At 52.8% G+C, this 20,905-nt stretch overlaps 2 protein-coding genes across 14 annotated transcripts; one reads left to right on the top strand and one right to left on the bottom strand.

Moving 5' to 3' along the window:
- Positions 1-15: 15 nt before the first annotated feature.
- Positions 16-13,238, bottom strand: MBOAT7 (membrane bound O-acyltransferase domain containing 7). Of its 10 annotated transcripts, none has more exons than XM_030847909.2 (8): positions 13,084-13,238; positions 11,963-12,041; positions 11,732-11,861; positions 11,005-11,131; positions 8,944-9,103; positions 7,278-7,638; positions 5,329-5,505; positions 16-1,029 (listed from the first exon to the last, which is right to left on the bottom strand). In XM_030847909.2, exons 2-8 carry the CDS (start codon positions 12,036-12,038, stop codon positions 642-644), a joined length of 1,419 nt encoding a protein of 472 aa, XP_030703769.1. In that variant the 5' UTR covers positions 12,039-12,041; positions 13,084-13,238; the 3' UTR covers positions 16-641. The 10 variants fall into 10 exon arrangements, with proteins under 10 accessions (XP_030703769.1, XP_030703771.1, XP_030703767.1 ...); XM_030847911.2 differs by lacking the exon at positions 13,084-13,238 and adding an exon at positions 12,630-13,066; XM_030847907.2 differs by lacking the exon at positions 13,084-13,238 and adding an exon at positions 12,743-13,066.
- On the top strand, positions 7,317-19,593 carry TSEN34 (tRNA splicing endonuclease subunit 34). Of its 4 annotated transcripts, none has more exons than XM_060289660.2 (5): positions 7,317-7,612; positions 14,657-14,903; positions 15,155-15,404; positions 15,551-15,808; positions 19,097-19,593. In XM_060289660.2, exons 2-5 carry the CDS (start codon positions 14,661-14,663, stop codon positions 19,282-19,284), a joined length of 939 nt encoding a protein of 312 aa, XP_060145643.1. In that variant the 5' UTR covers positions 7,317-7,612; positions 14,657-14,660; the 3' UTR covers positions 19,285-19,593. The 4 variants fall into 4 exon arrangements, with proteins under 4 accessions (XP_060145643.1, XP_060145642.1, XP_030703782.1 ...); XM_060289659.2 differs by lacking the exon at positions 7,317-7,612 and adding an exon at positions 13,433-13,534; XM_030847922.3 differs by lacking the exon at positions 7,317-7,612 and adding an exon at positions 13,691-13,807.
- Positions 19,594-20,905: the final 1,312 nt, after the last annotated feature.

Below are 20,905 nucleotides of genomic sequence, written 5' to 3'. Positions count from 1 at the left end.
GATCACCCACAGACATTCCCGCGTAGAGTCTTTGTGTGACACTTTATTAGGAGAGATTTACACATTCTGAGCCTCTTAGGTCAAAGGATGACAAGAGGGTGACAGGAGCGCTGGGACCCGTAGGTGGCTCAGATGGAACCTGTGAGAACCATAGTCCAAAGGCCTGCACACATGCGCCTCGGCTCCTCCATTCCAAGAGGGTTATACTCCGTACTGGTCTACCGAGACAAGAATGGAAGCGACCAGAAAGAGGCCCCCCAATCCCAGAGCCTGCCCTGAAGCTCCTAACCCCACGCTGGAGCCAAAGAAGGGAAATTTGCCCAAGAAACCAGGTCGCCCATCGGCCCCTGCTGTTGGGGGAAAACGCAGCTCTCTCTGAATACCTGGCGCTGGGCAGGGACAAAGGGAGATTCTTGTCTGGACCATGTCTTGATTTTTACAGGAGGGAAAACTGATCATCTGGGGCCCTCAGGGCGGAGGCTCTTCCAGGCGCGGTGCTGAGCTGGGGAAGCGGGAATCCTCTCCAGGCCCCCTGCCATATTCAGGACTCTTTCCGGGAAAGGAGACAGCAGCAGGCTTCACAGAATTCCCAGGCCGAAGCTTGGCGGCTGGACCGATGGCAGAGGGAGCGTCGTGACAGCTTACTCCTCCCGAAGCTTTCCTGAGGCAAGGCTGGTGGCGGGGGGCGGGGTCTTCCGCCGGCTGGGGCTGCCCCCACCTAGAGCCAGCCCCAGCCCGAGGGCCACCAGGGCCAGGACGTGGATGCAGAAGTAGATGGAGGCCCAGTACCGCAGGGTTTCGCCCAGCGAGAGCAGCACAAAGCCCATGCACATGTAGTCATAGGCCCGCATCTTCAGGAACCAGTGCACCCAGTCCCAGGCTTTCTGGCCCCTGGGGCTGAGCCGCCCCCGGAAGGCCGACTCCAGCCGGCCCTCAGCTGCCAGGCATAGCGGGATGGTCAGGAAGCTCAGGTAGTAGCCAGGGTGCAGGCCGTGCCAGTAGGCGCTCAGTAACATGGTCCAGGCGCTCCTGGGGGAGGGGCTAGGAATCAGGACCGGAGTGCAGGCCCCCTGCCCCCTTCCCTGAGACCCGGGGGCCCAGGCCCCCAGCCCCTCCTCCCTCAGGCCCGGGACTCTCTACTCGCTCCTCAGAAACCCCCTCCCAACACTACCTTCCCTCAGGACCCAGGAGTCAGGTCCCCAGCCACTTCCTCTTTGAGGATCCAGGAAGATAAATCATGACCCGTGAAGACTCAGAAATCTCCAGCCATGGTCCCTTCTCCTTAAGGACTCCAAATGCTATCCCCTGAAGACCCACAAATTTAGGCTCTGATCCCCACTTCCACAGAGAACCCACAAATCAGAGCAGGTTTGCCAAGGACTGTGGCCTGAGTTCCTGCCCATGGGCATCAAGTTTTCCCTCTGGTACATCAGGGTGTTAAAACTGCAAAAATAACCTAATGACAGAATGATACTGACCACCCTTTCCGGGGGGGGGGTGGAGGGGGAGGGCAGAGGGTGTAAGCGTCCATAAAAAGGTTGAATTTTCCCTGTTGCCAACAGGGAAGATCTTTTCCTCCTTCTCTTTTCTTAGGCCATTTCCTTGAAAAACCTGTTTGAGCATCTTTCCGTTATCCTTTGGATACAGATGGAAATCTCTGAAATGGTAAAGTAGGCCTCTAGAAGGTGTTACAGTCAGGAATGCTCTTCTCGAGGGCCTGGGAGCCATCTCTTCGAAGCCTAGGTGTGGAGGGAGATAGAGCCTGTCTCCCTGCAGCTCTGAGGGTTTATCCTAGGTACCAGCTCCGAGCTGTAAACACCTGCTGGTCATAGAGATAGGAGTTTCTTCAGATTCTTCCTTCAGATAAAGACACTTAACTGGCACGGGTGGCTACCCCAATCACCAGGTGAACTTGGGATGAACATGAGAGCACGCAAAGTGCTTGTGGCGTCCTCCGACATGAGGACCAGTTATGGTGTCTTTTGAGAACACGCTACGTAAAGGGCTCTAAGTGGCGACGGAGAGGACAAAAAGGGTGAGATTTCCAGACAACTAATAAGGACCTACTGTATAGCATAGGGGATTCTACTCAGTACTCTGTAATGGCCTATTTGGGAAAAGAAGCTAAAAAAAGAGTGGATATATGTGTAACAGATTCACTTTGCGGTACACCTGAAACTAACACAACACTGTAAATCAACTATACCCCAATTAAAAAAAATAAAAATAAAAATAAAACGGATGGATCGATGAACTGTTAAAAAAAAAAAAGGCTGAGCTTTTTTGGTAATCTCAGCAGTGGGTTACTTGAGCCATGCCTCGAAATCTGGTTTAATGCTTATTCAATAACTTGGTTTTTTTTTTCCTATTTTTTGGCCACGCCGCGAGACATGCAGGATAATAGTTCCCAGAACAGGGATCGAACCCACGCCCCCGGCAGTGGGAACACGGAGTCTTAACCACTGGAGTGCTGGGGAAGTCCACAAACCTGTTTTCTTTCTTTTCTACCTCTGGTGGAGAGAGAATGCTCTGGGTCGGCAGAACTGAAAGCAGTTGACGGTAGGACACACATCAGCGCAAGCCCGGCATCTGTAACCTCCACGTGTGCACACCTGAGCTCTTGGCCGTTCCGCCACCTACTCTTCTCTCCCTGCTTCGCTGCCCCCCTGCCCCCCACAGTGAACACTCTCCAAAGAATCGTCTAGGCTCCCCCTTCCGTCCTCTCTTGAACCCTCTCCAATCCAGCTTTCACTTCAGCCCTCCACTCTCCTCCGGTCAAGGTTGCCGGGGGCTTCCTCCCATCACGCCCCACCCAGTGGTCACACTCGCCTTCAGCGCACTGAAGCTCCTGGCACCTGCAGACGCACAATCCCCTCCTCGTTCCTTCTCTCGGCTTCCTTCTGGGAATGAATACTTTGCCGATTGTCCCCCTACGCCACTGGCTGCATCTGTGCTGGCTCTTCCTCCTGGTCCCTAGTCTACACCAGGGTTTCTCAATCTTGGCACTACAGACACCTGGGGCAGGATCATTTCTCGGGGGGGGGGGAGTGGAGGGAGGTGGAGTGCTGTCCTGTGCAGCGCAGAGTGTTTAAGAGCATCTCTGGCCTCCACCCACTAGATGCCAGTAGCACATCCCCATTGTGACAAAAGCGTCTCCAGACATTGCCAGTGCCCCCTGGGGGTGCAGCACAATTGCTCCCCCCCCCATTGAGAATCCCTGGTCTAAACGAAGGTGCACTCTGTGCTTCGACCTGAGGCTCAGCCCCAGAGCTTTAAGCATCATCCACACCTGCTGACGCTCACGTGTCCACTTCTTACACCAACCCTTGCATTACGCACCAGAATCACACAACTAACTGCCTAGCCAACAACCCCGGCTGGAAATCTAACAGTCACCTCAAAGTCAGGGAGACTAAACCCAAGTCTAGCTTCCTCATCCTACCCACTCCTGAAACTTCCTTCTGCCCAGTTTCCCCTCCTCAGGAAACAGCCCTTCTGTGCCCTACCATCACGCACAACCCATCACCTGGGCATCGGGCTGTTTCCCACCTCCACCTCTCAAATGCATCCACTTCTAGGCCACTGGTCCCTACTCTAGGATACCATCAATGCCCACCGGGCCAGTCCCTGCTTTATCGCCTGATCCCCTCCCCCACCTTAGCCCGTTCCCACACAAGGTCGGAGCAGATCTTTAAATCATAAATCAGATCACACACCCCGGGAAGTCTAGCTCCAGAGGCACCATGACTGACTTCTTCATTATAAGAACGTGTCATGATGTATCCTGACCTCATCTGGTGACACTCGGCAGGCTGCCTAAGATCAGACCTCGGATCCTGGGTCTCTTCATCTGTAAAATGGGGATGATGAGAGCTCCTACTTCCTAAGGTTGTAAAGATAAGTTTATCTTATCGTTACAGAAAGTCTCCACTCAAGAAATATCAGATGAGCGAAGGAGAATACAAGCTAATCAGGCCTCACGTTAAGTGCATTTCACACTTTATCTCACTTATTCCTCACATCAACCTATGAAACAGGTAACAGCCTTACCCCCATTTAAGAGTTGAGGAAACTGGGTTCGCGGGGGGGATAAATTAGGAGTTTGGGATTAACATATATACACTACTATATAAAAAATAGATAACCAACCAGGACCTACTGTATAGCACAGGGAACTATACTAAACATTCTGTAGTACCCTATAAGGGAAAAGAATCTGAAAAAGAATAGATAGGCAACCACTGGTGGCCCAGTGATTAGGACTCCGCGCTTTCACTGCCAGGGCAGGGTTCAAATCCTGGTGGGGGAACTAAGATCCCACAAGCTGCTCAGTGAGACCAAAAAAAAAAATAAAAGAATTAATGTGTGTGTGTGTATGTGTGTGTGTGTGTGTGTGTGTGTGTGTGTGTGTGTATATATATATATATATATATATATAACTGAATCACTTTGCTGTACACCTGAAACTAATACATCATTGTAAATCAACTATACTTCAATTTTAAAAAACTGGGGAAAAATGCATATATGGGGAGGGTGGGAGGGAGACACAAGAGGGAAGAGATATGGGGATATATGTATATGTATAGCTGATTCACTTTGTTATACAGCAGAAACTAACACACCATTGTAAAGCAATTATACTCCAATAAAGATGTTAAGAAAAAAAAAGAGGTAACTTTAAGAGCTAGGGGATTGTTAATTGTGTTTGATTTTGCTTTTGGGAAAGAGATTGCCTTTTCCTCTTTTATTTCTACAGTCCATGTTTGGGTGGGGCCCCTGCTCCCACAGTTCGTTTAAATTTTTATGTTTACTAGCCAGAAGTTACATAAAGGTTTACAAAGCAGAGTGATTATTTCAATGGCTTCCTCTCGCAGTATGCTGAAGCAATTTATCTTGCTGGGCTCCAAGTAAATGGCTGTTATCTCTTGAGGTTTAGTCAAGGGTAATTAAAGTAAGCATTTGGAATTTAAAAAAAAAAAGCATGTATGGGAATTGTTGAAATTAAAAAAGTTGAGGAAACAGGGATCAACTAACTCCTTAAGGTTTCTTAGTAACTGGCAGGGTTAAGATTCCGGAAAGTCTAGCTACTGAGTCCACAGGACTGCGTTTGTGGAGCGGGGCTGACTTTAAGGAGGTAGAAACGGAAGCCCAGAGAGGAGGAAGAATTGACCCCGGAATAACGCAAATCAGAGCCAGAGCAAGGCTCAAGAAACTACAACTCCCATGACCCTCAGGGGTGGAAGCCCAGCGGGGGAAGACGCAGGCGACCCCAGGGGCAGCTGGGAGATGTACTTCTGTGCCGTCCTCCGAGACAGTTGGGCTCACCTGAAGACGTAGGAGCGCGCGGGCGCGCTCTTGTAGATGTACTGCGCCAGCCACCACTGCACCGTCATGTTCCAGTACCGCATGCCATCCCGCACGCGCACGCAGAAGTCTGTGCCATAGCAATCGATGTTGCGGATGGTCTCATAGTCGTACTCCGTGGAAGCCGCTTTCTCCGGACTGGGGGGGTGGGGGGGGGGAGGATGAGGGTGGGGGACAGACATGCAGCTCAGCCAGGCCCCCTCCTGACTCTGGCTACTGTCCCAGCCCCGGATGCTAAGGAGGGGATCCTAGCCAGGCAACAGTTCTCTGGCTATCACGTTTGCTAGGGCAACAGGGGAGGGTAGCCCAGACTGAGCGCTTTTGGGAAGTGCACAGTTCATCAGCAATAGGGTTCTCCTCTTTGGTAAGGGGGCCTGCAACAGCCAGGAAAAGTCTGGAAGGGCCACGGTTGCTAAGCTATGAGTCCTTAGCAACCTGACCTGCCAATGGTCTCAGATGCTAGGGAAAGGCCATTCCTTAGCAACCAAGCTCAGCATATTCAGAGAAGCCTCCAAGTAGTCCATCCTAAATTGTTGGACACTTCGGTTGTTAGGGAAGCAGCATCCCTAACAATGAGGTGGTCCGTGGTTGCTAGGGAGATGTTTTAGGCCCGCCTGACACCTTGATGGTCTCTGTTGCTAGGGAAAGGGCATTCCTTAGCAACAAGGCCTAGGATGTTTAGAAAAGCTTCCTGAAGGGGCCTTCTCTGGCTATTGGTCCCCAGGATTGTTCTATAAGGGTCATCTCCAGTAATACAGTGGTTCCTGGGTCACTGGTGCCAACCCCCCCCAGAAGTGGGGGATATCCTCGGCCCACCTGAACCGTTGGCAGCTTCCGATAACGGAAGGGGGGCATCCATTAGGGGCGGGGCCCAGAAGGTTTAGAAAAGCCTTCAATTCCTGCTTGGCATCTTCTGGGGGATACCTTCTCCTATGGCAGTGGCAGGAACTCTGCGGGGGGGCCACCTCCCCTGCAATGGGTGGCACTTTGTGACTACTAGGGGATTGCCCAACCCTTGTAAGAAGGAGTAGCTCAGAATTTACACCAAAGGGCTGCTTTCCCAGCCCCAGCCTGAAAGCTGACCATGACCTCTAGGGACAGAGGGACAGGCCATTCCTGGTTGCTAGGAGTGCCATTTCCCTAGTAACACAGGAGCAACATATCCTTAGCAACAAGGGTCTGTAGTTACTAGCTGTGTGGCTTATCTAGTGATGAAGGAGCTGGGGGCTAGTTTTGCCAGCAACAAGGTTAATTGATAGTTACCAGGGGATTTCCTGGGCAACAGTAGGAAGGCGACTTGCAGTTGCTAGGAATGGTTTCCCCTCTGCGAGAGGACAGCACGGTCAAGGATGCCATTTCCATAGAAAAAGAGGGCAACAGCAGGCTGTTATGTGACGACATCCCATGGGGAGGGGCGTGCTCGCTCCCAGCAACAAAGGGGCAGTTTAGGGGATGCCGTTTCCGTAGCAACAAAGAGCAGCTTTCTGGCAGGAAGGGGCAGTGCTGTTGCTAGGGAATGTTCTCCCTAGCAACAAAGGGCTACTCCTCACTGCCCAACGATGGCACCCTGAGCAACCAGGAACAACTGGGTTACTGGGGTGTCGCTTCCACGGCAACAGAGGGACAGCGTGTGATTGCTGTAACACCTTCCTTTTCCTAGCAACAGAGAGCAATTCACCATCCCAAGGGGGGACAAGCGCTAGCAACAGGGGGCAATCCGTACGTATCAGGACTACTGTTTCCTTAGGACAGGGGAAGGCGGGCTGTGGTGGCTGAGGGCGACACTCTGCTGACAACAGGTGGGAGACCTGCCCCCCCCTGCTCCCCGCTATCCTCCCTGCTAGGGGCAGGGCCAGCCCGCGGTGATTGGGCCTGCCGGGTCTTGGGACACCTCCCTCCCGCCGCCTGACCTGCTGGGGGGTGGGCATTGGAGGGTGGGGCCGCCCCCGGCCCGGGCTTTGGCGGCCACGGGGTAGGCCCCGAAGCCGGCGGCAATGCAGCCGCACTCGGCGGCAATCCAGGCCACGTAGAAGCGCATGCGGAAGGCGAAGAAGACGGGGATCATGTAGAAGAGGCGGGCGGGCAGCGGGCGGGCGTAGAAGGCGTCCTCACGCACGGCCTCCAGCGGGAACAGGTGGGAGGAGAGCAGGAAGAGCAGGCCGAAGAGCGGGGCCGGCCAGGCGCGCCGCAGCAGGGGCCGCAGGCTGGGCACGGCCCCGGGGAAGGGCTGCTCCAGCCAGTCCAGGTACGTGCGGTAGCGGAAGAACGGGCCTGCGGCGGGAGGCAGGGCAGCTGGTCAGACACGGTACACGTGGGGGGCGGGGAGAGCTCCAGTCTCGGGGCGGGGTTGGGGGACGGGGAAGATGGACCAGAGATTCGGGAGCTGAGGTGGACCAGGGAGAGAGGAAGGAGAGAGAGAAGCAGAGAGGGGAGTGGGGGTATGAAACCCAGAGAGAAAGGGACAAGGAAGAGGAGAAAGGGGAGGACAAGGGACTTGGCAGGAAATAAAGAGGGACAGACACTTATGGAAAGGGACACAGAGCCTGAGAATGAGGGGTATGGAGACACGGAGACAGATGGAGACAGACAGACCAGACCTGGAGGGATGGGGCTGGGGGTGAGCTGGGTATGAAGGAGTGACAGGAAGTGCAGCAGTGCATGTGCAGAGGAAGAGTGGTGTGAGAAGAAATGAGAGGGTGGCAGGGGCGGGACCCCTGGGGGATCTGATGAGGACTTTGAGTTTTGTTCTAAGCGCTAGGAAACCAGTATTGGCTCTCCCACCAGGGAAGTGCTGGATTATCATTATGCCTTTTCATGAGACCCCTCTGGCCACTGAGCAGGGAGGGGCTGCAGAGGGGCAGTGTTGGAAAAGAGGAGACTGTTCTTGGCCTAGGGAGGGAGCAGAGTGGGGTTAACAGAAGTGTTAAACGTCTTACACGTCACAGAAGACCACACACTGTATGATTCCACTTATAAATGTTCGGGATAGGCAGATATATAGAGATAGAAAGTCAATTAGTGGTTTCCAGGGAATGGGGGCAGACGGAGGTTTGAGAGACGACGGCTCTTTGTACAGGGTTTTGACGAAATTACATGGCAGTGATGGTTGCACAACTCTGTGAACAGACTAAAACCCAGCAAGCTGGATGTGGTTACAAGTAGGTGAATGTGGTAATCATAGCTCAATACAGTTGCTATGAAAATGAACACCTTCTAAGAGGTCAACATTAGTGAAAAATATTTTCTGAAACTAAAACTGGGATCATAACCTGTGAATGCTCGTTGCCCAGGCAGCAGAAATGTTAGGGTGATGTAGATCTTTCTCCTTTATCTCCTGTTTGCTCCCCAAAAGTTATAAGGAATCACTGAGGCTGAGAACAGTCTCTCTCTACTCTGGAGGGGCCCTGGGACCAGGCGGGAGAGTCAGACATGGACTCGGGCATAGATGCTCACCCTCAGAGCAGCAGATGCTGGAATGGAATGTGGGAACATGGAACAGGCACCAAACTCCAGGCAGAGGATGGAGACAGAGGGTGAGGAGCTGCGGAGGCAGGCCTGCGGGCAGGGCACGCTCACCTGTCATGATTCCCACGTAGCAGTAGCTGTAGCTGAGCGTCTCCATCAGAGAGGGAACGTCAGGCAGCAGCCCCAGGCTGGGCCCCTTGCTGAAGCCTGAGGCCATTTCCTTCCTCTGGGCCACGTGCAGGTCCTGTACTTCACTGGCCAGACTCACCAGCTGGGAGGAAGGGGTGTAGGGAAGGACAGGTCAGACCCGGGCTTCCTCTCACCCACCTCCCTTTCACTACCTCTCTGGGCAGCCAACAGCTGCTGCAGCCCCGCGCAGATGGGCGCTGAGGCTCTACTCCACGGGCAGCTCTGGGCATCTAGTCGTGAGTAAGGGCTTCTTGGTGACTCTCGCAGGGCTCACTCCTGGACCCCTCTGTCTTTCTTCTCTGAGTTCCATCTTTCTGGGTTCTCCTGCAGTTTGTGACTTCAGATACCACCCACAGTGTAACCCGGTGGGACTTCTCCTCCAAGCCCCAAGCCTGGTCATCAAGCTGCCTCTAGGGAATTCCCTGGCGGTCCAGGGGTTAGGACGCGCGCTTTCACTGCTGGGGCCCAGGTTTGATGATCCCTGGTCGGGGAACTAAGATCCCACAAGCCATGTGGCGAGATCAAAAAAAAAAGAAAAAAGCTACCTCTTGTCATTAATACTTGGTATCTTCCAGGCACCTCGAATTGAACACATCCAAGGTAGAACACGGTATTAGCCTCTCCCCAAAGTGGGTCTTCTCCTAGTCTCTGCCGTCAGCAAATACCACCACCATCCAATTAATTGCTTAGGCTGGAAACCTTCCTCACTCCCCGAATCAAATCCCTTAAGTCTCTGGAGTCTGTCCCTCTCGCTCTGCCTCCACCACTGGGCTGAATATGTTCGGGCTCCTTCTTCAGATCCGCTCTCTACCCTTCTCCGCACAGACCCCAGGCCAGCTCAACTTCCACAGGCCTGTGTCTCCCAGCTTCCCCCTGGGTTTAGTTGGCACAGAGCCCCAGGCAGAGATGGAGGAAGGCAGGAGTGAGGCTTGGGTTTATATTCCCTTGTATTGATAAGATCACCTTGGGCTGGCCGTGACCCTTGATAACCTTCTTGAATTGGGGGGCTCTACCCAAGTCTTTTTCCTTCCCAGCTCCACTACCTGCCCCTCCTCTCGTGCCCTGGGGCCCAGGACCTCTCCCCACCCTGCCCTCAATTTCTGCTAAATGCCGGGCTTCCTGGTGGGGCCCTGACTGACCTCCCCACAGGCCTGCATCAAGCCACCACTGTCTGTCAGCTGGACTTTGATAAAAGAGTCCCACGTCACCCCATCTTGCCCTTTCTGCTTCAACTCGCGCAGCATCGGGAGGAAGGATGTTTAAACCTGTGAATCTGGTCACACCACCTCTTCTGGCAACAAATCAAAAAACCTCTTGCAGTGGATCTTGGGCCCTCACAGGAAGAAGTCGGGACCCCTCACCGTAGCCAACGGGGCCCTGCATGGTTTGGCCTGGGCTGCCTGTGCTCTTTCCCGCTCCTGATGGACGGTCCATGTGGCTCGTCCACTGCTGATGGGACTCAGCCTGCCCCCTTCCACACACGCTGGTCCCTATGTCCTGAAAGGCTCTTTCTCCAGCTCCCGCTGGGAACACAGGATGCTGAGGAAACCTCATTCACCACCTCACATGACCGTTCTGTTCACTGATACGTAGCACATAGTAGGAACGCACGACTTTACGTTCCCGCCGGGGGTGGGGCCTGGGAATCTGTTTTCACCCATCTTCCCAGGTCATGGAGAGCCGGACGTGGTGTCCTGGTTTTGTGTCCTTAACTAAGTGCTACCTCCCCAGAGCTGGCTGTCCTTTGCAAAATGGCTTGCTACAAAGATGCACTTTAGCTCAGCCACCACTCGGCACCCACAGTTACGTAACTTTGGATACTTCTTTACCTCAGGGAAGAGCTGAGAGGTGAAGCCCCGCCCCCGGCGGGGTGTGTGGGAGAGACCATCCCCCTTCCTCTGCCTCCCACGGGAGTGGCTGGGAGGAGAAGGTAAAGTTGGGGTGGTTAACTGGCATACAGCGAGGGCTGGTGGGGAGTCTGACCTTCAGTGTCAGCAGCAGCTGGACGGCATTGGTGAAGGGTGTGGGAGTGGGCAGGCCCAGGAGGCTGAGCGCTCGGAAGAAGAGCAGATATGAGAAGGTCCAGGCTAGGGCCAGGGCGTGGCAGGAGCTGGGCAAAGGCAAGAGGCGTGCTGTGCTAGGTGCAGGGGTGCAGGACATCTTGCCTCAGCCGCCCCTAGATTCCAGCTACAAATCCTTCCCCACCTCCCCACCTTCAGAGACAGAAAATGAGGGGCGGGGGGTATGGAATGAGCATGACTGAAACAGCCACACAGAAATGTGCAGCAACAGAGAAGAAAATGAGAAGGGAGTTAAGAGAGGCTTCAGGGTGAAGACCCTTCAATCCTCCATTTTTTCTGGGAGGGAGGGAGGGAGGAGGAAGGGAGAGGGAGAGAGGGGAGGTGGAGAGAGAAAGAGGGAGGGAGAAACAGAGAGAGAGAGAGAGAGAGAGAATACCAATACCAACGGACTAGTAACGTCCTCCTCTCTCCTGAATCCACGACATGGATGTAAAGGACCAGGACAAACACACAGGGACAAAGACCCAGAAAAAGGCAGGAGAGGAAGAAAAACAGACCAGACAAATGACAGAGAATCTAGAGATAAACAAGAGACATCCGGAGATGGAGACAGAGAAAGACCCCAAGGGGAAACAGGTCGCTTCCTCCACCCCCTCCATCTCCCCCTCCTCCCCCCACCAAATCCTCACCAGGGCTGGGCCTGAATGAGCGCCCACGTCCCAAGGATGGTGACCAGAGAATGCAAAGTGTGGGGACCACAGGTGAACAAGGTGAGCCCTAGGCCCACAGCTGCTGCCCCCCATCTCTTCAGCCCAGGTCCTGCAGGGAGAAGGCACAGCATAAGCGTGGAACCTTCCAGGGGTCCCCAGCCCGGGCCCCCCCCCCCGTTTATTTTCCACTGGGGAGGGAACCTGACTCACCAGCCTTCTTAAAGAGGAAGCCGATGGGGATAGAGATAAGAAGAACCACTAGATATGTCCATTCTTCAGGCGACATGTTCTGGGGGAGGGGCAGAGGTTCCCAGTGAGAACCCAGGAGTCCGGGCCCCCAGCCCCTCCCCCTTCGAGGATTCAAGGATCCACCCCCCCCCAGTCCCCAGTTGTCGAGGATCAAGGAGTCCTACCCTCAGCTCCTCTCCTCTGACAACACAGGAATCCCGACCTCCAGGCCCTTCCTCCTTCGAGGATACAGGAAGCCACCCACAGAACCCCTCTTTTGAGAACGCAGGCCCCCAGCTCTCTTCTCCTTTGAGAACCCAGGAATCCAAACCTCCCGGCCCCCTCCTCCTTCGAGTATCCAGCAATCCAGCTCCTCTCTTCTTATCCCCCAGCCTCTCCCTCTTTGAGAACCCTTCTCTCCAGTCCCCCTGCCCCTCTCCGAGAGGGCCTCAGAGGAGCCCAGGCCTCCAGCCTCCACCTCTTTCGGAGCTTCGGTTCCTTCTCCCGTCTGAAACCCAGAGAGCGGGCCCGCTCCCGAGCCCCACTCCCGTTGCGCGCACCAAGCGCGGGGTCAGATCCGCTCCGGGCAAAGCCACAGGCGGTTACGCCACCCGGGAGCTCGGCCGCGCTCCCGGCACCGCCCCCGCACCTCATCAGCCCGCCGATCCGCAGCGACCCCACACTGTCCAGACCCCTCCCGGTCTCCGGGGCGCCTCCGCACTCCGCGCCCACCGCACCCCGGCCCAGGCGTGGCGGACGCACCTGGGCCCGCGGCTCCGCGCCGCCCGCCGGGCAGGAAGCAGCCGAGCAGTCCTGGCCCGCGGGCTACCGCGGGTCCGCCACGCCTACCCCGCCCAGCACGCCTCCGCGTCCCCAGCCTCTTTCGGGGCGCCGGCTGGGCTGCGCGGTCCGGGGCCGGCTGTGCAGCGCCCGGCAGGCTCCGGGCTGAGCAGGGAAGGAGCCCGGACTGGGCGCAGGGAGCCCGAGTCGGCAGCTGGACACGGACTCGGTTCTACCGAGCTGCGAGCATGCAAAGGGGCGGGGCTTCGGGCTCGGAAAGCGGTGGGGCCAGAAGCTTCGGGCACGGAGGGAAGCGACCGAACCTGGGAGAGAGGCGGGGCCTGGAGCTCAGCGTTCGGAATGAGGTGGAGCCTCCGCTTCAGGTTCCTTGGGACAGAGTCTGGAGGCGGTTTGGAGGCGGGGCCACAAGCTTCGGTTTTCTTCGGAGGTAGTCGATTACTGAAGGTCTCTGTTCGGATGTAGGCGGAGCCAAGAGCTTCGGCCGGATGTGGAGGGGCCACAGCGTCTGCTCCCTTCGGAGGTAGTCCGGATACAAGTGACCCTGGGTGGCTGAAAGGCGGAGTCTCATGTTTAGGTGGGAGGCGGAGCCACAGGTTTAGGCAACACGAAAGAGGCGGGGCTCAGGAGTATTCCAAGGGGGCGTGGCAAACAGCGTCCCGGCCTGAAGGGGGCGGGGCCCCGGGCCGTGGTGCCAAGGGGTCGGGTCCAGCGTAAGGAGCCTCCCATTTCCAAGTCCCGGAACCGAGGAGGGAGGTGCGCTTCGAGGGGCGGGCTCAAGGGGGTTTCAGTTTAGGGGGAAGGCAGGGATACGGCCCTGCGGGGCGGGTCCCAGACTTCCCGCTCCGCTGAGGTGGCGGCATGACGAAATCGACGCAGGGGGTAGGCATGGGGGGGTGGAGGAAGCAGCGCGTGGCGCGCTACGTAAGGGGGTGGCTCCGCCGGGACTGCGAGCTGGTGTTTACGAGGTGACTAGCTGGTTCTATCAGAGGACTGTGCCACATTCTGAAGGGAGCGCTCACGAGTGGGGTGAGCCCGCCCGAACGGAGAACAGACGGCGGGTGTTCAGGGGACCGGGCTTCCGGCTGTGGGGTTCGAACGTGGGGCAGGAGCTCCAACTAGGGGAGCTCAGGCGGCCGGAGGGGGTGGGGCCTCAGGCTATGTGATTGACTGGAGCCGAGGACGCCCGAACGCTGAACCCCTTATGTTCGGGAGGGGGCGGTGCTGCGGTTCGGCTGAGCCGAGGACTCCCGAACTTACGGACCGGTCACGCTCGGGCGGGGGCGGGGCTTCGTATTCTAGGAGCCCGACTCAGAGCAAGGGGACCTGAGGCCGAACCCCGGGGGTTCGGAAAGGGGGGGAGCCAAGTCCCGAGCAACCCGAAGAGGGCGTGGCCTCAGCGGGGCTTTGGCCTCTGGAGGTCCCGACACCTGACGGGGACACCCGAAGGGCGACGCTGAAATGGATCTTTCGAAGGGGGCGTGGCCCGTGCTGGGGCAGGCTTTGCTCCGAGGCGCGTGGGCCGGCATGGCAGTGTTGGCCCAGACCAGAATGTTGACCGCGGGGTCCGAGACGCCCCAGCGGGGCCCCGCGGCTCGGTTCAGGGCGGGGCCTCGTCTCTGTCAGCCCCGGGGCCTGGCGGGATCGCCCGAGGGCGGAGTCCCGCGCCCAGGCGGCGGAGCCTGGCCCTCCCGCTCAGCAGGTGGCGAACGCGGCACTGAGCGAGGCTCCGACCCCCGAGACTCAGGGGCGGGGCTTCGCCGAGACCGTTCCCCCCCCCTCCCCCGCCAGGCGGTGGGAGCCCTCCCCGCGGCGCGAATCGGGCGGCGAGAGAAGTGCAGCTCTGTGGGTGACTGCTGTGCCCCTGGCCTCCCGCAGGAGGATGCTGGTGGTGGAGGTGGCGAACGGCCGCTCCCTGGTTTGGGGGGCCGAGGCGGTGCAGGCGCTGCGGGAGCGCCTGGGAGTAGGGGGCCGCACGGTCGGCGCCCTGCCCCGCGGACCCCGCCAGAACTCGCGCCTGGGCCTCCCGCTGCTGCTGATGCCCGAAGAGGCGCGGCTGCTGGCAGAGATCGGCGCGGTGACCCTAGTCAGCGCCCCGCGCCCGGATCCCCGCCAGCACAGCCTGGTAAGGGGGCAGGTTGGGGGCGCCTGCGGGAGAAGAGGCTGGGGACGCCTGCGGGAGAAGAGGCTGGGGACAACAGGTCCCTGAAGTGGGAGGGGTCTAGGAGTCCTGGATTCTGGAATACTGTGAGAGTAGGATACTGGGATCCCCGGGTTCGCGCCCCGAGGTTGGGAGGCGCCAGGGAGTCAGGATTCCTAGCTTCCTAAGGCAGGGCATGCCTGAATCCTGAGATTACAGCTAAGTTTACTTCTCAGGCATTGGCATCCTTCAAGCGCCAGCAAGAACAGGGCTTCCAGGAGCAAAGTGCTCTGGCAGCTGAGGCCCGTGAGACCCGTCGTCAGGAGCTCTTAGAGAAGATTGCAGAGGGCCAGGCTGCGAAGAAGCAGAAGCTGGAACAGAAATCAGGGACCAGCGGGAGCCAGGAGGCCGGTGGGAACCAAGCTGCAGAAGAGAATGAGGCCAGTGCTGGCCAGGCTGCTGGAGAGCATGAGGAAGCGGGTGAAGGTGGGAGTTGGAGTCCAGGGACCAGGGGAAGGAGGGAAGAGATCTTTGGGAATTTTGGCAGGGAATCTAGGGCTGGTTCTCCCTGGGGCTGGGAAAACCTTGCCCCTTGGATTCACCAAACTCTCTTGGATCCCCCCCCCCACCAGGCTCCTCCTCTCCCCAGCCAGGGCCTTCAAATGGGGTGGCTCCTTTGCCCAGGTCTGCTCTGCTCATCCAGCTGGCCACTGCTAGGCCTCGGCCCATCAAGGCTAGGCCCCTGGACTGGCGTGTCCAGTCCAAAGACTGGCCCCACGCTGGCCGTCCTGCCCACGAGCTTCGCTACAGCATCTACAGAGACCTGTGGGAGCGAGGCTTCTTCCTCAGTGCGGCTGGCAAGTTCGGGGGCGACTTCCTGGTCTATCCCGGTGAGTTTGTGTTGGGACCTCTGATTGCCACTCATTTCTTCACAATCCCACTACATTCTGCATTTTTCTTTTCTTTTTTTGGTTTCATTTTCTCAGCCTCTGAAACCATGGAAGGACAGGAAACACTTGGGAACCCGTGCTCATTTGAAGGGCAGTTTAGTAAATGAAAAAAGGGGGCAAAAAAAAAGAACAGCTCATTAAAAAAAACATGTATAGTAAAAAGTAAATCATATTTTATACTGTTATGCAGTTATAGACAAATTATTTAAGTAGTCTTAAAAATTGTGGCTCTAGTGAAAGAATATGAAAAGAACTTAAAGTGGAGTACTAAGTAGCCAGAGAATCCTATCAAGCAAGTGGGAAAAAAGCTTGAAAGGATTTGCTCCAGCCCAAAGACAAATAGTTAATAGTTCTGGGAGGGAATCTGCATCAGGAATAGGTAAGGGGGACTTTTGATGAATCAGTTAATTTTTGAATTTATTGTGTAACTTAAAGGTTAAAAAAAAGTGCAGAAAATCACTCTGTTTGTTCTCCTTAAGAACAGATAGAACTGCCTGATAAGTAGTCAGATCTTAGCCATTCATTGGAGACTGTCCGCTAAGTTCCCTGCAGATGAGTTGACAGGCTTATTCTCTTCTCAGACTAAAATTTAACTGACTGATTTAGGAGCTGAGAACAGTTTCCCTGCCCCATTCTCTATAAGTAACCATGGTTTAATTACTTTGCTACTGTTTTTTGGGGATGATTTTTGTATGCTAAAAAAAAAAAAAAAATTATTTTGGTTTTGCAAATGAATATTCAACTGACTGAACACACAAATGCTAATTTCTAGGTTTTTTCTAAGCTTTCAGTTCAATTTATAAAACTTAATTTTTTCAATCTACCAGATTTTAAGGGGACCATTAATTCATGTTTGATCCCATTTACAAAAGGAATTAAGTAGTTTCAAACATTATAAACTGCATTTTAAAATTTAATATATATATTTTTTAAGTTCTGCAGCTTTCCGGTTATGAATCTTGCCAATAACTTAAGTCTAATAAGTTATAACTGGGGTGATTTTTAAGTTTATATTCTTACACTGTTAATAGACTTACTAAAACTTCAGATTAAAATAAGTTTAAATCAATCACTCAATCACACATTTGAAACTAAACCACAAGGCTGACCTGTTACTTGTAATAGGTCAATATTTCTAAAACAATATATACTCAATGTATCAAATATACATAAAATCTTTGTCTCCTGAAGATTAGTATTCAAGGTCTGAATCTCTTAAATACATATTTCTACGTCTAGCTCTAAATCTTCCGGAGGTTAAAAGATGCTAAGTTTCTTGGAAAACAATTTTGGGGTAACTTCTCAAGCATTTTGATGCTCCTTTCTCAGTTGACTGAGGTGTCATAACAACCAGAGAGGTGCCTGGCTCCTGGAGAGGTTCTTGCTGGAAACCCAGCTGCCAGGGAGGGCCTTGATTTATAGTTGCTATGACATCCCCTCAGATGGAAGGTCTTATAGCCTTGCTCTTTTATTTATTTATTTTTTCCCTCCGTTTTATTGAGACATAATTGACATACAGCACTCTATAAGTTTAAGGGGTACAGCATAATGATTTGACTTATACACATCATGAAATGTTGACTACAGTAAGTTTAGTGAACATCCATCATTTCATACAGACACAAAATTAAAGAAATAGAAAAAAAAAGTTTTTCCTTCTGATGAGAAGCCTTAGGATTTATTTGCTCTCTTAACAATGTTTATATATAATGAACAGCAGTGTTAATTATATTTATCCTGTTGTACATTACGTCCCTAGTACTTGTTTATCTTATAACTGCACGTTTGTACCTTTTGACTACCTTCATCCAATTCCCCCTCCCTCCATCCTCTGCTGCTGGTAACCACAAATCTGATCTCTTTTTCTATGTCTTTGTTTATTTTTGAAGTATAATTGACCTATGGTACTGTGTAAGTTCCTGGTATGCAATATAGTGATTTTATATTTCTATACATTTCAAAACGAGCACCATAAGCCTAGTTACCATTTGTCACCATACAAAGACATTACATAATTATTAACTATATGTCCCACCCTGTACATTTCTTACCTGTGCGTCATTTATTCTGTAACTGAAAGTTTGAACTCCTTAATCTCCCTATTTCCTCCCCCAGCCCTCCTCCCCTCTGACAACCACCTGTTTCTCCTCTGTATCTATGACTCTGTTTTTGTTTAGTTATGTCTATTCATTTGTTTTGTTTTTTAGATTCCACATATAAATAAAATCATACAGTATTTGTCTTTTTCTAGTTTATTTCACTTAGCATAATACCCTCTATTATGCTGATAGAGGTCCATCCAAGTTGTCAAAAATCCCAAGATTTCATTCTTTTTTATGGCTGAGTAGTATTCTGTTGTATGTGTATATGTGTGTGCGTGTGTGTGTGTGTGTGCGTGTGTGTGCGTGTGTATAAATACCACATCTTCTTTATTCATTCATCTATTGATGGGCATTTAGGTTGCTTCCATATCTTGGCTATTGTAAATAATGCTGCAGTAAACATAGAGGTGTGTGTATCTTTTCAAATTAGTGTTTTCATTTTTTTCAGATAAATACCCAGGAGTAGAATTGCTGGAAGCTTTGCTCTTTTAGATTTACGTTACCTGTTACTTAGTTTTCTGGAAAGTGCCCTACTCAGGGTCCTACTTTACTTGAAAGCATTCATCTAATCGGGGGGCAAACTATAGCCCCAGGTCAAATCCGGCCCACTGACTGGTTTTTTTTAAACAAAGTTTTATTGGGACACAGCCTTGTCCATTTGTTTACATATGCTCTGTGGCTGCTATTGTGCTAGAGTGGCAGATTTGAATGTTGGCAGCATGGCCCACAGAAACTGAAAATATTTACTCTCTGGCCCTTTTCAGAAGAATTTTGTTGACTCCTTTCTTCTATCTATTTTATTACGCCATCCTATTGTAAATTGTTTTCTTACTTCTTTTAGTCTGTTAGAGTCACTTCTCATTGGATATTTACATGATACCCTTTTGAGTTCCTCATGGCTTTGACTGACAACGATGTATTCAATTATTTGTTTTCATTTTTGTTTTTTTAAATAAGCTTATGCTATACATGTGTGTCAACTTGCCCCACCTCCAAGGTCCAGGGGTGTCTTTTAAAATACTGGTAGTGATAGCTGGAACCATCCCCATGTCCTCTGTGTGGACGTCCCAGTGTCTTCCAGCTCCCTGCCACTGGAAAGTGCTACCTGCCTCTCTCCTTCACCCAGGCGACCCGCTCCGTTTCCATGCTCACTACATCGCTCAGTGCTGGGCTCCCGGGGACCCCATCCCACTCCAGGACCTGGTTTCTGCTGGCCGCCTCGGCACCAGTGTCAGAAAGACACTGCTGCTTTGCTCTCCGCAGCCTGATGGTAAGGTGGTCTACACATCCCTGCAGTGGGCCAGCCTGCAGTGAACTCCAGAGACCTGTGGGCACGTGCCTGTGTCCTTGGCAAGAGCCTTTCTAGATGGTCCCAAGCTCATCTCCGAGTGGGAGGCTCGACCACCCTCCTGCCTCTCTCGGCAGTTAGTTTTTGATTCCAGATTTATAAACACTACGTCCTTCTCATGTCCCTCCCTGATTCAAAGCACTTAGTGGCTGTGTTGTTTTTATAGTTACCTATTTCCAACTGTGAGTTTCTTGAGTGTGAAAGCTGATTCATCTCTGTTTCCTACAGGGCTTAGGTCCCAAAAGGTCTCAATAAACTTGTTGAATAAATGTGGAGTTTGTGATTTGAATCCTTATGACAGTCCTGGGAAATGTGGCCATTTGTGTCTGCTTGTACAGATGAGGAAAAGGCCTGGAGGAGGGGAAATGACTTGTCTGAGGTCACACATCTAGTAGGGAGCAGGGCTGGGATTTAAAACCTGGTCTTTCTTTTTTCTTTTTTAATTGATTGATTAATTTATTTATTTGGCTGCACTGCGCGTCTTGTGGGATCCTAGTTCCCTGACCAGGGATTGAACCCTGGGCCCTCAGCAGTGAAAGCGCGGAGTCCTAACTACTGGACCGCCCGGGGATTCCCAAACTTGGTCTTTCTGACACCGAATTTTGAGCTCTTCCACTGCACTAAACTTCCTTTTGAAAACATTTTTACAAGACATTTCAGATGCATGCAAAGGCATAAATAAAAATAACACATGAAGAAAAGAAGGAAGCGAGTGTTGCAGTTTTAGGATAGCCATTTGGAGTAGGGAGGGGAATGTCAGGGGTGGTCTTTTTCTTGCCTTGGGTGGTGTTATTCAGGTGTTTGGAGAATTACTTTTTTTTTTGCGGTACGTGGGCCTCTCTCTGTTGTGGCCTCTCCCGTTGCAGAGCATAGGCTCCGGACGCGTAGGCTCAGCGGCCATGGCTCACGGGCCCAGCCGCTCCGCGGCATGTGGGATCTTCCCGGACCGGGGCACGAACCCGCGTCCCCTGCATCGGCAGGCAGACTCTCAACCACTGCGCCACCAGGGAAGCCCTGAGAATTACTTTTTATACCATACATTTGTATTCTAGATCCTCCTTTAAGTGTATGTTCTATTCCACAATTTTTTACAAAAGCTAAAACACATACGTATGAAATATGCATTTGTAAAACGATCTATATAGCGCCTTTCTGCTTAAGAAATCACTAGAACGTTACCAGTACCAGCTTCCAATATTTATACATTGATTTTTTTTTAGACTTTCTAGACGTGGACCATTTTTATTTATTTAAAAGTTTTTTAAACATTATTATTACCTTTAATATTTATTTATTTTTGGTTGCGTTGGGTCTTAGTTGCGGCATGCGGGATCCTTTCGTTGTGGCATGTGGGCTCCAGAGCGCAGGGGCTCTGTAGTTGCGGCGCTCTGGCCCTCTAGCGGTGGCCCATGGACTCAGTAGTTGCAGCACGCGGGTTTGGTTAGCCCCACAGCATGTGGGATCTTAGTTCCTGGACCAGGGGAGCCATTTTTAAAGTCTTTATTAAATTTGCTATAATACTGCTTCTGTTTTATGTGTTGGTTTTTTGGCCGTGAGTTATGTGGGATCTTAGCTTCCCAACCAGGG

Source organism: Globicephala melas, chromosome 19, assembly GCF_963455315.2.
Source record: "Globicephala melas chromosome 19, mGloMel1.2, whole genome shotgun sequence".
In the NCBI taxonomy this organism is placed as follows: domain Eukaryota; kingdom Metazoa; phylum Chordata; class Mammalia; order Artiodactyla; family Delphinidae; genus Globicephala; species Globicephala melas.
Note: the sequence above shows the minus strand (reverse complement) of the source record. Positions and strands in the feature narration are given on the sequence as shown.

Excerpts from the sequence above, each read along its gene's own strand:
- TSEN34 (XM_060289660.2), top strand. The coding sequence starts at position 14,661 with ATGCTGGTGGTGGAGGTGGCGAACGGCCGCTCCCTGGTTTGGGGGGCC. Across the intron at positions 15,405-15,550 it reads GCATGAGGAAGCGGGTGAAG|GCTCCTCCTCTCCCCAGCCA; the intron begins GTGGGAGTTGGA and ends CCCCCCCACCAG. Across the intron at positions 15,809-19,096 it reads CGACTTCCTGGTCTATCCCG|GCGACCCGCTCCGTTTCCAT; the intron begins GTGAGTTTGTGT and ends TCCTTCACCCAG.
- MBOAT7 (XM_030847909.2), bottom strand. The coding sequence starts at position 12,038 with ATGTCGCCTGAAGAATGGACATATCTAGTGGTTCTTCTTATCTCTATC. Across the intron at positions 11,132-11,731 it reads CTCATTCAGGCCCAGCCCTG|CTCCTGCCACGCCCTGGCCC; the intron begins GTGAGGATTTGG and ends GCCTTTGCCCAG. Across the intron at positions 7,639-8,943 it reads CTACGTGGGAATCATGACAG|GCCCGTTCTTCCGCTACCGC; the intron begins GTGAGCGTGCCC and ends CTCCCGCCGCAG.